Source organism: Theropithecus gelada, chromosome 14, assembly GCF_003255815.1.
Source record: "Theropithecus gelada isolate Dixy chromosome 14, Tgel_1.0, whole genome shotgun sequence".
NCBI lineage: Eukaryota > Metazoa > Chordata > Mammalia > Primates > Cercopithecidae > Theropithecus > Theropithecus gelada.
Window position 1 is genome coordinate 37328922 of NC_037682.1, and position 19962 is coordinate 37348883.

General features: G+C 33.0%; 1 protein-coding gene and 1 long non-coding RNA gene across 2 annotated transcripts in view; both read left to right on the plus strand.

The window, feature by feature from the left end:
• Window positions 1–16053, plus strand: part of KIF18A (kinesin family member 18A) — an 89746-nt gene extending 73693 nt beyond the window's left edge. The window contains exons 14-17 of the mRNA XM_025357715.1: window positions 3636–4080; window positions 4805–4912; window positions 13064–13173; window positions 15392–16053. Coding sequence (XP_025213500.1) covers window positions 3636–4080; window positions 4805–4912; window positions 13064–13173; window positions 15392–15474 — 746 coding nt within the window. The 3' untranslated portion in view covers window positions 15475–16053. The remainder of the gene's footprint in view (window positions 1–3635; window positions 4081–4804; window positions 4913–13063; window positions 13174–15391) is intronic.
• A 1048-nt stretch (window positions 16054–17101) lies between these two features.
• The window catches only part of LOC112606968, a 48260-nt gene continuing 45399 nt past the window's right edge, over window positions 17102–19962 (plus strand). The window contains exon 1 of the long non-coding RNA XR_003115716.1: window positions 17102–17208. This is a non-coding gene — a long non-coding RNA (uncharacterized LOC112606968). The remainder of the gene's footprint in view (window positions 17209–19962) is intronic.

Genomic DNA, 19962 nt, shown 5'->3' on the forward strand with positions numbered 1-19962 from the left:
ACGCCATTCTCCTGCCTCAGCCTCGCGAGTAGCCGGGACTACAGGCGCCCGCCACCTCGCCCGGCTAGTTTTTTGTATTTTTTAGTAGAGACGGGGTTTCACTGTGTTAGCCAGGATGGTCTCGATCTCCTGACCTCGTGATCCGCCAGTCTCGGCCTCCCAAAGCGCTGGGATTACAGGCTTGAGCCACCGCGCCCGGCCCATTATCCTTTTATGTTTATAGTTATAGACGGTTGACTTAAATTTTTATTTAAATCTTTAAATTTTGTTTTTGCTCTGGTTAGCTCCTGAAGCTTTCTAAGCAACTAATCAGCCTAAGTAGTTCTGAAATGACCATCTGCCTTCTGCCCTTTTATTTTATCTGAACTTAAGGAGAATGAAAAGAACTCTTTAGATTTATATCATATACATGCTGTGTGTCTGTAGCATCTCTTCTAGGCCCAGTAAAACACTTGTATGTAAATCCACATTAACTACCACATCTCCATGCTATTCCTTCAGCTTATATTCTGCCAGGAGAGCAGGATTATAGCTAAAGATGTATCATTGTAACACCACTATTCCTTTTACTAACAAATTGTTAGTCGGTCTGATCATACTAAATTTAATGTCGGGTGTATGCTTAGATTATCCCAGAGGACACGTGGATATTTCTTCAGTGTTCTACCGGAAGACTGTGATTTTTATCACTCTTTACTAGCAGTAGGGAAAATGTGGTCCACCATCATGGGAATTTGCACAGTTGCCACTCCCAGAGATTATACCTTCTAAGTATGTCTTTAAAAAAATAATGACTCTGTATAATTCTTGTCCCTTGAGATTTCATGTTCCATTGTGTCTTAAAGTTTAAAATGTTATTATAAGGTCTGCATTTGCAAATAACATACATACCTGTTTCAATAATACCTGTGGTTTATATTATTCATCAGCCTTGATAAACCGGCTATCTTATAAACTGAAAGTGAAGCATTGTTTGAAATATATGTTTTAGAGATAACAGTAAGTTAGTTTTTGATGATTGGAAAGTAAATTACAACTTTCCCTGTAAAAAATGTAATATTAACAGTTGAAACATATTTGCATTTCTAGAGCCTTTCTTTGAACCCTTATTGTATAATCCTATCCATATATAAAAAGGTAATATCCTCTTTTTTCTAGGGGATATTAATGCCCACACTGCTTAGGTGATTTGCCCAAGGTCACTCGGTGAGCTGTTGGTGGAGCCAGAAATAGAATCCAAGTCTCCTAACTCCCAGTTCAGTCCTCTACCCTCCATGTAGTTTTCTATCCTCTATACCCCTGCTGCCTCTCATGGGAAAAGAAGTTAATCTTCCAGCTATTAATAGCCACCAAATTGGTGGTAGCAGCACAGTGGAGAAAAGTAACTGTCTTTACACTGCAGCATTAGTATAAAAATATCTGGTAATGGAAAATTTGACAAATGTCATGTTAAAGGGAGTGGAAAATTATTTTAAGATCTGGATCTCATTTATCTAGTTCTCAGAAAAGTAAAATTCCTTAGTAGAACAGGGATCATATTTTTCTTCTGTTTTTAAATTTTGTTTCCTAGAGGGTAATTGTCAACCTAGCCATAGCAGAACATGTTGTCAACTAATATAATAAGAATAGTGCATGTACTGTTGCTGATTGCTTTAAGTGTATTTTCTAACTTGGTTGAAAGTTTGAATAGCTTTATTGAAATGCGTAACACTTATCTTATTCTGCTTTGAATGTTCTTTAAGTTAGTATTATATAGTATAGTAAAGATCAACTGGGAATTTTACTTCATGATTAGACAACGTGAATGGAAATACACATTATAGTTTCTTCCATTGACAGTACACTCCAAGCAAAGGTATTCCATGTCAGACACCATGAAGTTCACCAGAATAGAGTAGGTAAAGTAGAAAAAAGTTAATTGAAAAATATAAGATAATCACACTGAAGTTGATCACGTGTATTGTTACATATGTCATTATTTGGGGCATTGATAAAAGGTGTTTGCCAGATGTTTGTGTTTTTAAATGTTAAGCATTAAATATTAAATCTAGTATTGTGGGGTAATAAGTTCTAATGAAACAATTTGTTTCTTAATTTTGGACCAAGGACCAAGAATTCCCCAACTAAAAATATCAGCATATTTTGTTTCTATTTAAAGATTACTAAAAAGTCTTTAATAAGAAGGATAATATGAACAGAATTATGTTTTAACTATAAGGAGAAAAAAGACAGAATTGGTAGAGATTGGGAAATCAAGGGAAAAGGAAAAGGTTAAAAAAAAATGTAGTAATTTGGAACCCAGGTGACAGAGAAGGTAAATGGTAAAAGGATAATTAGAAATATGAGAAACAGTACAGAACAAGACACCTAGAGGGTCAAGTACAGCTCCTTAGGGAAATGTGTACACTTACTGGATGGAAGAAGAATAACAACACAGATGTTAGAATAGTACAGATATAATTGTGAAAAGCTACAGGAGTTGTCAGATAAGGCTGAGAAAGATCATCAGAGTTGGTGACCTTTTGACATTTGGGAGACTGACTTCACCAGAGTGATGAGAGTGAAAGTACTCTGAACTCTTTGAATTATTTCATTTATCTTTAGTATTAAATCTTGTTTTTGCAAACCTCTGAGTTATGTATGATATAGGAGACAAATAGTTAACTAGAATGCTTAATTGACTACAGTTTTTATCTCAATATCCTGGGGACAGGCAAGTTGATTCCAGGAACCCTCCCAGATACCAAAATCCATGGATACCCAAGTCCCTTACATAAAATGGCATAGTATATAGCCTACACTTATCCTTCTGTGTACTTTAAATCATCTCTAGATTACTTATAATGCCTAGTACAATAAAAATGCCATTAAATGGTTGTTATACTGTATATTTTTTATTGTTTATTATTTTGGTTTATTTGTTTGTTTGTTTTGTGAATATTTTCAGTCTCTGGTGAGTTGAATCCACAGATGCAAAATCTGCAGCTACCTAGGGTCAACTGTGTATACCTGACACTGTAACAGAAACAATGCTTTCATTCACCCAGAATTTTACTGGTTATTGCCATTCTTGTTCATTTAAACTAGACTTCCACTCAATTAGTAATAAACTGATCACTGACACCCAAACCCTAGCATCACCAAGTATACTCATGTAACAAACCTACACATGTACGCGCAAATCTAAAAAACAAAACAAAAGTAATAAACTGGTAATATTTTACAATGGAACAAGTGTTAACCTCTGTGCCTATAAAAGTTTAATACTGTTTTCATCTTAAACGCAAATCAAACATGAAAGCTAGAAATTGTGAATTTTCTTGGAATTGATTAGTAATTTGTTTCCAAATTACCTAATATCTCAAGAAAGCTATACCTAAAAATTAATATTGATATTAGCAATGTATTCATTTGCTGTTATAGAATTTCTTTATAATGAGTTTATCTTTATTTAAAGTTTTTAGCAGTAAACTGTTATATTTTCCTTTCCAACTTATATTTTTCAGATTTTTATCAATTGGCCTAAAAATACCTTATTATTCAAGTTTGTTCATTTTAAAAGTAATGGGGGTAATTTAAAAAAAAAAAAAAAAAACTAGGAAACATTATTGAGTGTCTTTAATTTTTTTGAATAGGCTCATCTTCAAGTGGATCTAATCTGGTTAAGACTCCCACACAAAAAAGAACTCGGAGAAAACTAATGCCATCTCCCTTGAAAGGACAGCATACTCTAAAGTCTCCACCATCTCAAAGTGTGCAACTCAATGATTCTCTTAGCAAAGAACTTCAGCCTATTGTGTATACACCAGAAGACTGTAGAAAAACTTTTCAAAATCCGTCTACAGTAACCTTAATAAAACCATCATCGTTTACTACAAGTTTTCAGGCTATCAGCTCAAATATAAACAGTGATAATTCTCAGAAAATGTGTGAAGTAGCTATCCCTCATAACAGAAGAAAAGAATGTGGACAGGAGGACTTGGACTCTACATTTACTATATGTGAAGACATCAAGAGCTTGAAGTGTAAATTACCCAAACAAGAATCACTACCAAATGATAACAAAGACATTTTACAACGGTACAAAAAAATAATATTTGCCAATTCTTTTTTTTTTTAAATAGACTTTCAACTATTAGTTGAGGTTTATTTCATAAACCAAGTGTGCCATTTTGATTATAAAACAATCTGTTTTACTTTCATTAAATTTTAATTGTCTTTCTCTCTGAATATTAATTCACTAACAAAATATTTTAAAGTCTTAAATTTGATATCTTAAGTCAGTTGACCCTCTTTAGTCTAGGAAAGACCTTAAGATATGTTTAGTTTGTTCTTCTTACTCTGAAGTTGGATTATACAAGCTATTGTTGGAGAATTATCATGTTTATTATTCATTAATATTTTCACTGAAGGAAATTCCACACTTTCTATTGATGTTTAGCAAACCTCAACTTACTCTGAAATGGTCATACCCCTAAAGTATGGTTGAATGTGTGTCATCCAAGCAAACATATCTTTCTCACTTTATCTGCATAATCATACCCAATCTAAATATGGAAAGAAAAATACCGTCACTCTTCTATGCCATTAGGAATGCAGAAATCTCTCGATAGCAACTTTACCTATGTTATAAAGAGAAAAGAATACCCCAGGGCTAGCAAGGGAATCTTTACAGTACAGCAGAATGTTTTTCTTTCTATATTAATACCAAATGGTTTTCTAATTATGGACACGTTTACTTCCTTTTCTCTTCATAGTTTAAATCAAAATTATTATTTTTTATTTGTCACTATTTAATATACAGGCTTGACCCTTCTTCATTCTCAACTAAGCATTCTATGCCTATACCAAGCATGGTGCCATCCTACATGGCAATGACTACTGCTGCCAAAAGGAAACGGAAATTAACAAGGTATGATTAAACATAAACTGGTTTGGTTCTGTAATTATGTAAGTTAATCTTTATATGTTATTTTCTATTGCTTTTTTATTTTTTGTAATTAGACTCTCAATTCATGTTTAAGCATACTTAGGGTAAATTGCTCTGAATGGGGTACTGGATTTATATTATCAAAGGGAGATCTTGAAAAACTCAAGTATTTCACTTGATATTTATATAAAATATTTCCTATTTCAGAGTTTTAAAAATAAATTGAAAAGTTTTCTAGCTGCCAAAAATACTTAATTTTAACTTTTCTGGGGTGACAGTTTTTACTTATTTGGTTATTTTTACTTATTTCATTATCCTTTTTAAACATTACCAAATTTCTTACATCATAGAATTACGTTATTTTAATGGATTATGATATATGATTAAAATACAATGAGTGAAGAGACTTTTATTTCTGCCTAAGACAGTATAGCTTGTATCAGACCACCCCATCCATCAAGAACAGTCGTAAAAAGTGCATAAAATAGAACCAACAGCTGCTTGAAGGCAATGGAGAATAACCATTGTAGCCAGGATTGAGAGCCTAAGATCCCAGAGAAAAGGGAAATATGCTATAGATAGCCAGACTTTCTCTGCCTCTGTTTTTTATTTAGCATTTGCCACTTTATGGCATAAGACATAGAGGCCAAACAGAAAATGGAAACTTAGAGCTATTAGCTGTCTTACTAAACTATGGAATCAAAATTATTCTGTACAGTTTTTGTCCTCAAGGTATTCGCCAAGTACTCAACTTTGTGGAATGAGAGGCTAAGACACCAAGCTGAAAGTAGCTGCTAAGAGGCTAAAGTATTAAGCAGAGTGTTGATGTTCTTATGAGGCTTTCACAGAAAAATTGGAGTTCAGGGATCACCATGAAGAAAAGGCCCTGTTAAACACATCAGGATTTTATTTGAGATCCCTGAAGGGTAGTTCACTAGGAGTAGGGCAGCCCAGAAATAGGCCAGTTCTTGAAAGTCTGAAACAGACCTTAGACCAACTCAATTCTTGATTGGATCAAGGTGATTTATCTTTGCTCTCCTTGCCACAGGAAAATTAAATTACCTCTGGAAGAATATACCATCTGGAGCCTCTATAGTTTTTTTTTTTTTTTTTAATATATCAGTGTTTGGCACTTAAACAAAAATTACAAAGTATGCCAGGAAACAGAACCAAATGACTAAAAATTAAGAGAAAAAAGCATCATAGGAGCAGTGATTCATACATGAGGCAGATATTGGGATTATCAGATAGGAATTCAAAAATTTTAACTGTATTGGTTTCAAATACTTTCCCAAAGAACCAGATTCTATTAAAATTAATCAAATGGATATTCTAGAACTGAAAATACAGAATTTACTGAGATAAAGAACTCAATAAATCAATTCAGCAGATTAGGTACAGCAGAAGAGAGTATTAGTGAACTGAAAGATAGATTTGTTTTTTATTTTTTATTTTGTGGGTATGTAGTGGGTGTATATATTATGGGGTGCATGGGATATTTTGATACAAGCATACAATGTGTAATAACCACATCAGTGTAAATGGAGTATCCATCCATTTATCGTTTGTGTTATAAACAATCTAATCATACTCTTAATTATTTTTTAAATGTACAGTACATTATTGTTGACTGTAGTTACCCTGTTGTGCTATCAAACACTACGTCTTATTCATTATATTTAGATTAAACATCCCCCCATTAACCATCCTCGCCAATCTCCCGAAAAACCCTTCCCAGCCTCTGGTAACCATCATTCTACTTTCTGTCTCCATGAGTTCAATATGTTTAATTTTTAGCTCCCCAAAATAAGTGAGAACATGCAAAGTTTTGTCTTTCTGTACCTGGCTTATTTCACTTAACATAATTACTGTCAGTTCCATCCACGTTGTTGCAAATGACAGGGTCTCATTCTTGTTTCATGGCTGAATGGTACTCCATTGTGTATACGTACCATATTTTCTTTGTCTATTCATCTGTTGATTGGCACTTAGGTTGCTTCCAAATCTTGGCTATTATGCATAGTGTTGCAATAAACATGGTAGTGTTTATATCTTTTCAATATACTGATTTCCTTTCATTTTAGTATATATCTAGCAGGGGGATTGCTGGATCATATGATGGCACTATTTTTAGTTTTTCGAGGAATCTTCAAACTTTTCTTTATAGTAGTTGTACTAATTTACATCCCCACAAACAGTATACAAGTGTTCCCTTTTCTCCACATCCTCGCCAGTGTTTGTTGTTGCCTGTCTTTTGGGGAAAAAAAAAAAAAAAAAAAAAAAATTTTAATTGGGGTGAGATGATATCTCATTGTAGTTTCGATTTACATTTTTCTAATGATCAGTGATACTGAGTTACCTTTTCATATGCTTGTTTGCCATTTCTATGTCTTATTTTGAGAAATAAATTTTTTTTTATTTTGCCCATTTTAAAAATCAGTTTATTAGATTTTTTTCCTAGAGTTGTTTGAGCTCCTTATATATTATGGTTATTAATCCCGTCGGATAGATGGTTTGCAGATATTTTCTCTCATTCTGTGAGTTGTCTCTTCACTTTATTGATTGTTTCTTTTGCTTTACAGAAGCTTTTTAACTTGATGTGATCCCATTTATCCATTGTTGCTTTGGTTGCCTGTGTGGGGTGTTACTCAAGAAATCTTTGTCCAGTCAAGTGTCCTAGAGAGTTTCCCCAGTGGTTTTTTTTTTTAGCAGTTTCATAGTTTGAGGTCTTAGATTTAAGTTTTTATCCATTTTGATTAGATTTCTGTATATTGCAAGAGATAGGGATCTAGCTTCATTCTTCTGCATATGGATAAACAGTTTTCCCAGCACTGTTTATTGAAGAGACTGTCTTTCCCCCAATGTATGTTCTTGGCAACTTTGTCAAAAATGAGTTTATTGTAAATGTATGGATTTATTTTGGGGCTCTCTATTCTGTTCCACTGATCTATATGTCTGGTTTTATGCCAATCCTGTGTTGTTTTGGTTACTATAGCTCTGTCATGTAATTTGAAGTTAGATAATGTGATTCCTCCAGTTTTAATCTTTTTGCTCAGGATAGCTTTGGCTATTCTGGATCTTTTGTGGTTCCATATAAATTTTAGGATTGTTTTTTCTATTTCTGTGAAGAATGTCATTGGTATTTTGATAGGGATTGCATTGATTCTCTAGACCACTGTGAGTAGTATGGACATTTTAACAATATTGATTCTTCCAATCCATGAACATAGAATATCTTTTTATTTTTTTGTATCCTCTTTAATTTTTTTACATCAATGTTTTTATAGTTTTCATTATATTTCATTATAGAGATCTTTTACTTCTTTGGTTAACTCCTATTTTATTTTTAGCTTTTGTAAAAGGGATTACTTTTTTTTTCAAATTATTTCACTGTTTGTTTGTAGAAATGCTACTGGTTTTTCTGTATTGATTTTGTATTTTGCAACTCTACTGAATTTGTTTCTCAGTTCGCATAGTTTTTTGGTGGAGTCTAGGTTTTTCCAAATATATGATAAGATCATGTCATCTGTACACAAGGATAATTTTACTTCTTCATTTCCAATTTGGATGTTCTTTCTTTCTTTTCTTTCTCTTGTCTGATAGCTCTACTTAGGACTTCCAGTACTATGTTAAATAATAAATACTTATTTAAATAATAAATAAGTTGTCATGTTCCACAACTTAGAGAAAAGGATTTCAGATTTTCTGCATTCAGAATAGTACTAGCTGTGGGTCTGTCATGTATGGCTTTTATTGTGTTGAGATATGTTCCTTCTATACCCAGTTTTTTTAGAGTTTTTATCATAAAGGGATGCTGGATTTTATCAAATGCTTTTTCAGCATCAACTGAAATGATCATATGGTTTTTGTTCTTCATTCTATTGATATGATGTATCACATTGGTTAATTTGTAAGATGGTTATGTTGAACCATCTTGCATCCCTAGCATAAATCCCACTTGGCCGTAATGAATGATTTTTTGGGGTTTGTTATTGGATTCAGTTTGCTAGTATTTTGATAAAGATTTTTGCGTGTGTTCATCAGGGATATTGGCTGGAGTTTTCTTATTTTGATGTGTCCTTTTCTGGTTCTGGTATCAGAGTAATACTGGCCTCATATAATGATTTCGGAAGTATTCCTTCTGCCTCTGTTTTTCAGAATGGTTTGAGTAAGATTGGTATTGGTTCTTTTTTAAATGTTTGGTAAAAATCAGCAGTGAAGCCATCAAATTCCAAGCTTTTCTTTGCTGGGAGACTTTTTATTATGACTTCGATTTTGTTACTTGTTATTCATCTGTTCAGGTTTTGGAATTTTTTCTGAAAAACAGACTGGTAGGAAAATATCCAAACTGATATGCAGAATGATAAAAAATATGGGAAGAAGTGAAAGAGACATGGGACACAATTTTTAAAAGGCTAGAACGTATGTATTTTGTGTCTCAGAAGGGAATGAGAGAAAGAATAGGGAAAAATAATATTTGAGATGATGGCTAATACTTATTCAAAACTAACAAGACACTAAACCATGGATTTGAGAAGCACTGCCAACCAAAAGCAGGATTAATATAAAGAGAAACATACCTAGGTATATAGTAGTAAAACAACTAAAAAAGATAAGGAAAAATCATAAATATATTGAGTTATATGACTAGAAGTTCATGATACATTCTTTATATACTATAAATTGAATGCAATGACAAAATATACTGAATAAATATAAAATGGATCTGACTTCCTCTACCTCTTTTTCTTTATGTGATCATGGGGAGAAAAGTTTATAGAAGACCTTAAAATGACTCTTTTTAAATGTATTTTCCACCAGGAGCCTGTTATTTAAGCAACAGGAAACGAATTTACAAGTAACCTACTTATTTGTGCTACACAGAGTATCTTCTCATAAGTGAATTTAATGTCTGTCTTCGTCCCTCCTAAACAAAGTATAACAGAGACTTGGAATGTGTAAATTTAAAATTTATGGATTTTTTCCTAAATGTCTCATCTATAACATTTAAAATTTTGTATTTGCTAAGGTACAGATTTGATTTGTACAATTAGTCTGGTTTATATACAGAAGTCAGTCACTTTATGAGTGAGCCTAGCTAACCACAATCATCTGTTTTGTCAACTTTTATCACTAATTTGCATAATGTCAGTTTTGTCATTTGTTCCATTAATTAGTTTTAGTGAGTTTTCTTGTCCTTCACTGGTAGTATGTTGTGTTTACTTAGATGTCACAAATGTTTATAGATAAGAATAATTTTTAAATGTGAACTTAGCTATTATAAAATCAAATGGTTTTTCAGGAAATGTCCAGGTATGTGAATTGTGTCTTTGGAGTGATTTTAGATAAGTTAAAGGGCTTCCACATGAACAACTAATATTGTGAAATAATATTAAAGGACATGTAAAGAAAGTAACTTGATTTCTTATAGCCTATTAATTGTTATATTACATTCCCTCTGGTACCAGTAATTAGATCCTGCCATTAACTAAGGTTAAAAGAGATTAATGCTAGAAATGTACATAATTACTTTTTTTAATCTTCCTTTTCCCCAATTAAAGTTACATGAGCTTCAGAGTAATAAACTGTGGTATTTTCCATTTAGCAGCTTTATATACATATTTAGTTGTGTATTTTTCTAATACAGTTTTAAAAATAAAGAAGGGGAAGCTCTCTATATATGTATTTCATTTATTTTGCATAAAATGGCATTAGAGTTTGAAAGCACTGGATATTCCAAAACCTACCCAACAGATTTTTTTAAATAATTGAGAATATTAGATTTTTAATCTTAACAATTTATGTAATATTTCTGTAGCAGACTATTTTACTAAATTGATTAGCCTATCAAATATTTAAATATAATACATACATAATGTTAGCTTTTACTTCTCAATTATATTAATCAGAGTTTTGGATTGTTTGTTTTGTATTTATTTGGTTAATTGGTTTCTTGTTTGTTCCACAATCTTTTAAGCACCCCATAGCAGTTTCATACTTGCCATACATTTTTATTTTGTTTTGAAAGATGTCTAATTACTTCAACTAGAAATTATTTCAGACAAAATAGTATAAGAGGTATTATGTTAATTGAGTAGAAACATTCTACCTATATAAGGGAGCAAAAGGTTAGTTCTTCACTTTATTTATAGTTATGGCAATATATTTTGCACACAACTGGAAGTGTCTTTGGATTTCTCAGTATAGTCTTTAACATAATTTGAATTTGCACTCATATCAGTTTTAAGTCTTTGTAGTTTATGACCTAAAACATAAATGTTAAACATTTCATCAATGGACTATTTAAATCGTAAAAATGTTTGGGTATATTTTACTTTTATATAAATACGCAATTTATTAGGGTTGGATTTTATTTCTAGAAATATGAGTTCTAATCAAATAGCTTTATTCAAAAGCCTAATTTTCAAGAAAAACATGCTATGAGTAAAAAGTAGGGTCCTGGAACTAGCCAAAGTGAATAATCGTACTGTGAAATAATAAAGACAACTTTGGGATAAATTTAAGAAAAAACAATGTTTTATCAAAAGTAACTAATAACATTGATCTTTATATTTGAAAAAATAAAATCACCAAATGATCAAAAAAGAATTTCTGCCTTGGACAGCTGATTTGTACAAAAAAGCATGTTTAATATTCAAAACAGAATCATAGTAATTTATCACCATTTAGGAAGTGGGGACTACTGTAGTTGATATATTATTTGTGCATACAAATTTGTGATTTTACCTTCTTAAACTGTGTATTTTTCATTACTTCCACTGAGTAGTCACCCCTTATTCAAGTTTTGCTTTCTGTGGTTTCAGTTACCCATGGTCAACTGCAGTTCAAAAATAGGCGATTGTAGTACAATAAGATATTTTAAGAGAGAGAGAGACCACATTCACATAGCCTTATTAAATGTATTGTTATAATTGCTCTATTTTATTATTGTTAATCTCTTACTGTGCCTAATTTATAATTTAAACTTTATCATAGATATGTGTAGGAGAATACATAGTATATATCCTGTTTGGTACTATCCTCGGTTGCAGGCATCCACGGGCAATCTTAGAAGATATCCCCCCTGATGATAAGGTTACTATATAGTATCTTTATTAGTCAGAATTTCCCTCAACTTAGGTTGTTTGAATCAGTGTGGAAGGTTGTTCTTTTTCCACCCAACGCCCAATCCTACCTGTTAAAAATTGATCCACCTTAGGACTAGGAAGTATTGCTGTTTTTCAGGGCCCAGATCAAACTCATTGCATCCATAAAATTTTCCATTATTCTTTCTTACTCTACACTCAAGAATCTATAGTTCCTTGTATTATGAAAACCTTGGCACTGTATTTTTGTTTTGCTTTACCTTATATTATTTCAGGTATTTATCTTATTTTTTTCTCATCTCCACTGTATGTCTATTCTATAAGCTTTAGGACAGGAATTTTTGTGCCTTATTTATTTGTATATCCTGTAACACAAGGCCATAATGGGTGTTTAGTAATATGTCAACTCAAATTGAGTAAGAAATTTGAACCATCAGCAGTGTAAGACTGATTAAATTTTTGAAGCTAGAGCAAATGAAAACAGGTCATTCTTTTTATTTCAGTTTCTGTGATTATAATAATTAGAGATTTTTATTCTGTTACCCTGCTTCCATTTTAAAACAAAGTTTTTCAAACAATCTCACTTGTTTATACCTTTCAGATTAGGGTTCTTGGTCCAAATTTGTAACATGAGCTTAGGTTTTGTTTTTGTTTTTGTTTTTTGTTTTTTGTTTTTTACCTCTTGTGACTATGTGCTACTGATCTCTACATTTTGAATAATAGTGCTTGAGTGCTTGCTTATCTGCCAGCAAAGCACCCTGGAATATTCTGCTACAGAATTGTAACATACATCTACAGTCATAACATTCAATTTGAATAAATATATTAAATATCCAATTTAAAATCACGCACAGCGAAATTTCTCTGTGGGCCAAAAATGTATTTACTACCTCCACTTCTGTGATATTTCACAACTTAATATTTTTGTGTTTTATTTCTTTAATTACTGTTGCATGTAGAATGTGTATTAGAACTTTGAGAGATAAAAAAAAAATGCTTAACTAAATTAAAGACTTTTCCCCTCAAGTTCTACATCAAACACTTCGTTAACTGCAGACATAAATTCTGGATTTGCCAAACGTGTTCGACAAGATAATTCAAGCGATAAGCACTTACAAGAAAACAAACCAACAATGGGTATGTCTCACCTTTTAATTTGATATTTAATGGTATGACTATGTAACACACTTATAGTACTTTACGTTTTTTATTGTGTTTTCGTAAGAATCTCCCTTTATTCATCACCTTTACTATATGGTAGAACAAGTATGATTATCCACATGTTATAGATAAGGAAACTTTAAAACACAAAAAGCATTTACCCAAGATCACACAGATACTATATTGGAGGAACCAAAACTCAAGAACCAGATCTTACAGCTCTACATTATACACCCTTTTAGTTATCCCTACTGCCTCATAATAATTGAAGTAATTGGCTAAATGTATTATTTAATGTTACTAATTAAGTATATTTTACAGATAAACTATACCCACGTTAAATTTTTCTCTTAGCGTAATATTTTGAATAATTTGGCCTCTAACTCAATGTATAACTACTACACATATTCCAGTCTATATCTAGTTATAGTCATATTGTAACTCCCATTGGCAAGTTGGAAAAGATACTGATGGATCTTTCCCATCAGTTTGAAAGATACTACATTCCATCAACCACATATGGGAGTGACATGAGTTCATGATAACAAAACCACTTCAGTTAAACTAGTGGTATATATCATGCCAGCCAGTTTCCAGGCCCCAGCATCTAGACTTCTGTCTCTCTGATACTACAGTTCCTAAGACTTCATTCAGAAACTATTTATTTACTAGGCATTTACCATGTCTTGTAATGAATACAGAGAGCAGTAAGACATAGTTTGATTGTTCTCCGTAGGAACTTATAATTATAGCAGATGCAATTTAAAGGTGTCTCATGATACAATGTTTCTAAGAATAACAATAAAGCTATTGTTACTTTTTTCTGTCAATGTCCTTAGATTAGAGTAATATAAAATTCCTCAGTAACTTTGTCAACCTGTATTGGTAAATGCTTGCTTCCTGTAGTAGCCAGTGTTTACCTTAAGTTCAATGGAAATTGAAACATCAGACAGCAAATTGAAACATCAGACAGTAAGGTAGTAAAGTATAAAATTTGCCTTGATTATTTGGTTTGACATGTTGTACTTAATAATGCTTAAAAATGTGTATCTGTAGTTAGTGTAGATGTGTACTGCCCCATTGATCTTCTGAAAAAGTTCTTCAAGAATCATAATTCTACAGCCAAATAATAAATTTATAAAAACTCTCAAATCATAGAAATTGGATTTTTCTAATATGCTTATTATCTGAAGATACAAATGCATCAAATATCTCATGTATAAAGAGAAGTGAGTAAAAATATCAACTACGGGGGAAAAAAAAAAGTGGGAGATGATACTAAACCACAATGCTTGCCAAAGAGGTATTCGTTTGTAAGGAAAGATATTTTATATACATTATAATGTTCAAGTGAAAATGCCCAAATGCACAGCAGAAAAAAGTGAGAATTGAGACTGCCTTCCTTAGAACGTATTAAGCCAAGTTTTCTAACAAACAATGTACCAATGTACAAATAAAGAAACATACGACCATCAGTAGGGAAAAAGGCAACTCCTGTTAACTGAGCAATTAGAGAAATAAGAAACACAGTGTTAAGCAAATATGTCCATCTAAAACTCAAACCTAATGTGGCCCAGAAAGTGGATAAGCAATTAAACTGATCCTGAAAATAGTCAATGGCACCTTGTTGTAACAACACTTTGTTGAGTAGAAAATGATGGGGAAAGCTAATGAAGAACCAGAAGAATGGGCATAAATAGAACATACTTGAGAGGTGGCAGTAGGGAAGAGCTACAGGATTAAGATCAGCCCTTTAGGAAGTACTAGATACAAATGATAATTTTAAATTGAAAAAGTATGGAAGTTTAAATCCCTGGGGAAATAATCCAAGGAATGAGAAAAAAATGGTGATACAGCAAAGAAAGGAAGAAATGCTTGTAGAAATGGTCTTTTATTAGTCAGAAAGAAAGAAGGTGAACATAGTAATTAATTCAATGACTTCACCTGATGTCTGTGTATGTGCACACACTCACTGAAACTTCAGTTTGCAATATGAATTTGAACCGCTTTTAAAAACCAAAGGTATTAATGTCTCTTTGTTGTTGTTGTAGTATTTTAAATTATGTTAACTAACAACTATGAATTTCAAGAGTAAATTTTTCTTTCTATGGTTATGATTTTTATAAGTTGAATGATGAAAACTTTTTGAATGATACTTATGCCGTATTTATGCATCTTTTTATTTCTTGTCTAGAACATAAAAGAAACATCTGTAAAGTAAATCCAAGCTTGGTTAGAAAATTTGGAAGAAATATTTCAAAAGGAAATCTAAGATAAATCACTTCAAAACCAAGCAAAATGAAGTTGATCAAATCTGCTTTTCAAAGTGTATCAGTACCCTTTCAAAAATATATTTAAAATCTTTGAAGGAAGACCCATCTTAAAGCTAAGTTTACCCAAATACTTTCAGCAAGCAGAAAAATGAAACTCTTTGTTTTCTTCTTTTGTATTCTAAAAAAATAAAACTCCAAAAGAAAAGGTTGTCTTTTAAGTTTTTTAAATATTTATTGCCTTTTAAAATCCCTGAGTGTAAGTTACCATGGTGGCAGCTTAGTTTTACTATGCTACAACAAGTTGACTAGGACATTTTAGTAAATGGTAGTGAGTTAAATTATCTTTATTATTTTTTGAAAATAAGAATTTAGAAGTGGTAAAATTATGGCCCAAGATGTATTTGGCTCGCTATTATGTTTCAATGCATTGTTTTAATCATATATATGACTTTCCTTTTCAAAAATAATGTACGAGTGTCGATATATGTGCCCATAAAATCATTGTAAATATTATTTAAGTAGTCATCACAAATAAAATATTGTTCTTGCTACTTGATATATTAAAGATGTAGATTTTAAAGTGTTTCATTTTCTTGTCTCATTACTACCCCTTACGTACTCTAAACCAATGGTCCCCAATCTTTTTGGCACCAGGGACCAGTTTTGTGGAAGACAAAACCACAGACTGAGAGTCGGGGGATGGTTTCAGGATGATTCAAGCACTTTACATTTATTGTGCACTTTGTTTCTATTATTATTACATTATATATTATATATATTATTAAATAATTACACAACTCACCATAATGTAGAATCACTGGGAGCCCTGAGCTTGTTTTCTTGCAACTAAACGGTACCATCTTGGGGTAATAGGAGACAGTCACAGATCATCAGGCATTACATTCTCACAGGAAGTGTACAACTTAGATCGCTCACATGCACAGTTCACAACAGGGGTCACACTCATGAGAATGTAACGCCGCTTCTGATCTGATACGTGGCAGAGCTCAGGCAGTAATGCCAACAATGGGAGCGCTCACCTACCACTCGCCTCCTGCTCTGCGGCCTGGTACCTAACGGGCCACGGTTGGGGACCCCTGCTCTAAACTATTATTTTATAGAAAATGTGAATTTTGTAGATTTGTATTTCAGATACGATCAAGATATGTGGCGCCAGAGTCAAGTCTGAAAATAATCCACAGGCCTCGTAATGATAATGGGAAAAGATGTTTCAGTCATTCTTGCTGCTATAGGAAGTACATGGAGCTGCAACTTAATTATACAACCTTGTTTTCTTGCCTTGCCTGTCCTGTTTGTTTGCTGAATGTAACACATTTGGCCAAATGCACTTTTAATTTTATGCAGCACAGGACCCTTCACATCAAAGCAAACAAGCTGAAACATTTTAAGCCTTTCAGCTAATCAAGTTTTTCCACTTAAAATCTGGTTGGGAGAGTGTGAGAATAATCTTTAAGGTCCCTTTCAGCTCTGACACTGGTGATTCCATATTTATAGAGCATCTTCAGGATCTGTCATATGGAAAACCACCATACACACTTTTTTTTTTTTTGGTCCCTTCGTCATTTGGCTTTTGAGTGTGTTGCCTGTTTAACAATCACTTTCACCTCTGTATTCCTTTCAATTTTAGGTAAAAGAAATCTTTTTACCAGATAGTGATGCGTGGTGGCTACCATGATTAATAAGTGACTAGACCTCATGGTCCTCCTCATACCATAAGGTATGAGCACAATTTTCTTATATACCATTTTTATCAGGTAGAGATTTGGCCTTCTATAAAAATTAATAAAAGGGCCTTTGTCATAGAACTATATTAACGGGAAGTTAGGGGGAATAAACCATAATGAATGTGGGAAAAGAAGGCGATTAACTATGAATTTAAACTAAAACAAGAATGCTATTTGATAAGTCACTGTGAAAACATTTTTAAGTGGGCCTTATGTAAAAAGTAGATCAATCATAAGTGAATATGTAACCATGAATTTTCACAAAGTGAACATGCCCATGTAACCAGCACTCAAATGATGAAATAGAAAATTATCCATACCTCGGAAGACTCCCTTACACCTTCTCCCAGTCACCACCTCCCTCAAGGGTAACAGCTATCCTAACTTCTAACAGCACGGTTTGATTTTTAATTGATTATTTCTTAAAAAATTAATATATGTACTTTTAATTAGTACATAATAATTGTACATATATGGGGTACAATGTGATATGTTGATATAGGTATACAATGTGCAATGATCAAGTCAGGATTTTAGCATATCCATCACCTTAAAACTTTGTGTTGGTAACATCAGAGATATATTTTAACTAAAATAACTAATTTTTATTTTTAAAAAATGTTCTTCTAGAAAATGATACAGAATGGTATGAAGTAAATGTGCTTCCTCCTCATCTCCTATTAATATCATTCCCAGGTGTAACCACTGTTAATATTAGGTTGGTGCAAAAGTAATTGCGATTTTTGTCAGTACTTTCAATGGCAAAAAACGCAATTACTTTTGCACCAACCTAATAGTTTAGGTACCATGCCTAGACATTTACTTTTGTCATATATATATATACACACAGAGAGAGAAAGAGATCTAGATCTATATTCCTATATTCTTGGGGATTTTCTATGAAAATAGGATCATACTTTTTATATTGTTTTGCACTTTTCATTTTTTTTTTATTATACTTTAAGTTCTAGGGTACAAGTGGATAACGTGCAGATTTGTTACATATGTATACCTGTGCCATGTTGGCGTGCTGCACCCATCAACTCGTCAGCACCCATCAACTCGTCATTTACATCAGCTATAACTCCCAATGCAATCCTTCCCCCCCCCCTCCCCGTGATAGGCCCTGGTGTGTGATGTTCCCCTTCCCGAGTCCAAGTGATCTCATTGTTCAGTTCCCACCTATGAGTGAGAACATGCGGTGTTTGGTTTTCTGTTCTTGCGATAGTTTGCTGAGAATGATGCTTTCCAGCTGCATCCATGTCCCTACCAAGGACACAAACTCATCCTTTTTTATGGCTGCATAGTATTCCATGGTTTATATGTGCCACATTTTCTTCATCCAGTCTGTCACTGATGGACATTTGGGTTGATTCGTCTTTGCTATTGTGAATAGTGCCACAATACATATACGTGTGCATGTGTCTTTATAACAGCATGATTTATAATCCTTTGCGTATATCCCCAGTAATGGGATGGCTGGGTCATATTGTACATCTAGTCCTAGATCCTTGAGGAATCTCCATACTGTTTTCCAGAATGGTTGAACTAGTTTACAATCCCACCAACAGTGTAAAAGTGTTCCTATTACTCCACATCCTCTCCAGCATCTGTTGTTTCCTGACTTTTTAATGATCGCCATTCTAACTGGTGTGAGATGATATCTCATTGTGGTTTTGATTTGCATTTCTCTGATGGCCAGTGATGATGAGCATTTTTTTATGTGTCTGTTGGCTGTATGAATGTCTTCTTTTGAGAACTGTCTGTTCATATCCTTTGCCCACTTTTGGATGGGGTTGTTTGTTTTTTTCTTGTAAATTTGTTTGAGTTATTTGTAGTTCTGGATATTAGCCCTTTGTCAGATGAGAAGATTGCAAAAATTTTCTCCCATTCTGTAGGTTGCCTGTTCACTCTGATGGTAGTTTCTTTTGCTGTGCAGAAGCTCTTTAGTTTAATTAGACCCCATTTGTCAATTTTGGTTTTTGTTGCCATTGCTTTTGGTGTTTTAAACATGAAGTACTTGCCCATGCCTATGTCCTGAATGGTATTACCTAGGTTTTCTTCTAGGGTTTTTATGGTATTAGGTCTAACATTTAAGTCTCTAATCCATCTTGAATTAATTTTCGTATAAGGATTAAGGAAAGGATCCAGTTTCAGCTTTCTACTTATGGCTAGCCAATTTTCCCAGCACCATTTATTAAATAGGGAATCCTTTCCCCATTTCTTGTTTTTGTCAGGTTTGTCAAAGATCAGATGGCTGTAGATGTGTGGTGTTATTTCTGAGGGCTCTGTTCTGTTCCATTGGTCTATATCTCTGTTTTGGTACCAGTACCATGCTGTTTTGGTTACTGTAGCCTTGTAGTATAGTTTGAAGTCAGGTAGCACGATGCCTCCAGCTTTGTTCTTTTGACTTAGGATTGTCTTGGCAATGCGGGCTCTTTTTTGGTTCCATATGAACTTTAAAGCAGTTTTTTCCAATTCTGTGAAGAAACTCATTGGTAGCTTGATGGGGATGGCATTGAATCTATAAATTACCTTGGGCAGTATGGCCATTTTCACTATATTGATTCTTCCTATCCATGAGCATGGTATGTTCTTCCATTTGTTTGTGTCTTGTCTTATTTCACTGAGCAGTGGTTTGTAGTTCTCCTTGAAGAGGTCCTTTACATCCCTTGTAAGTTGGATTCCTAGGTATTTCATTCTCTTTGAAGCAATTGTGAATGGAAGTTCATTCATGATTTGGCTCT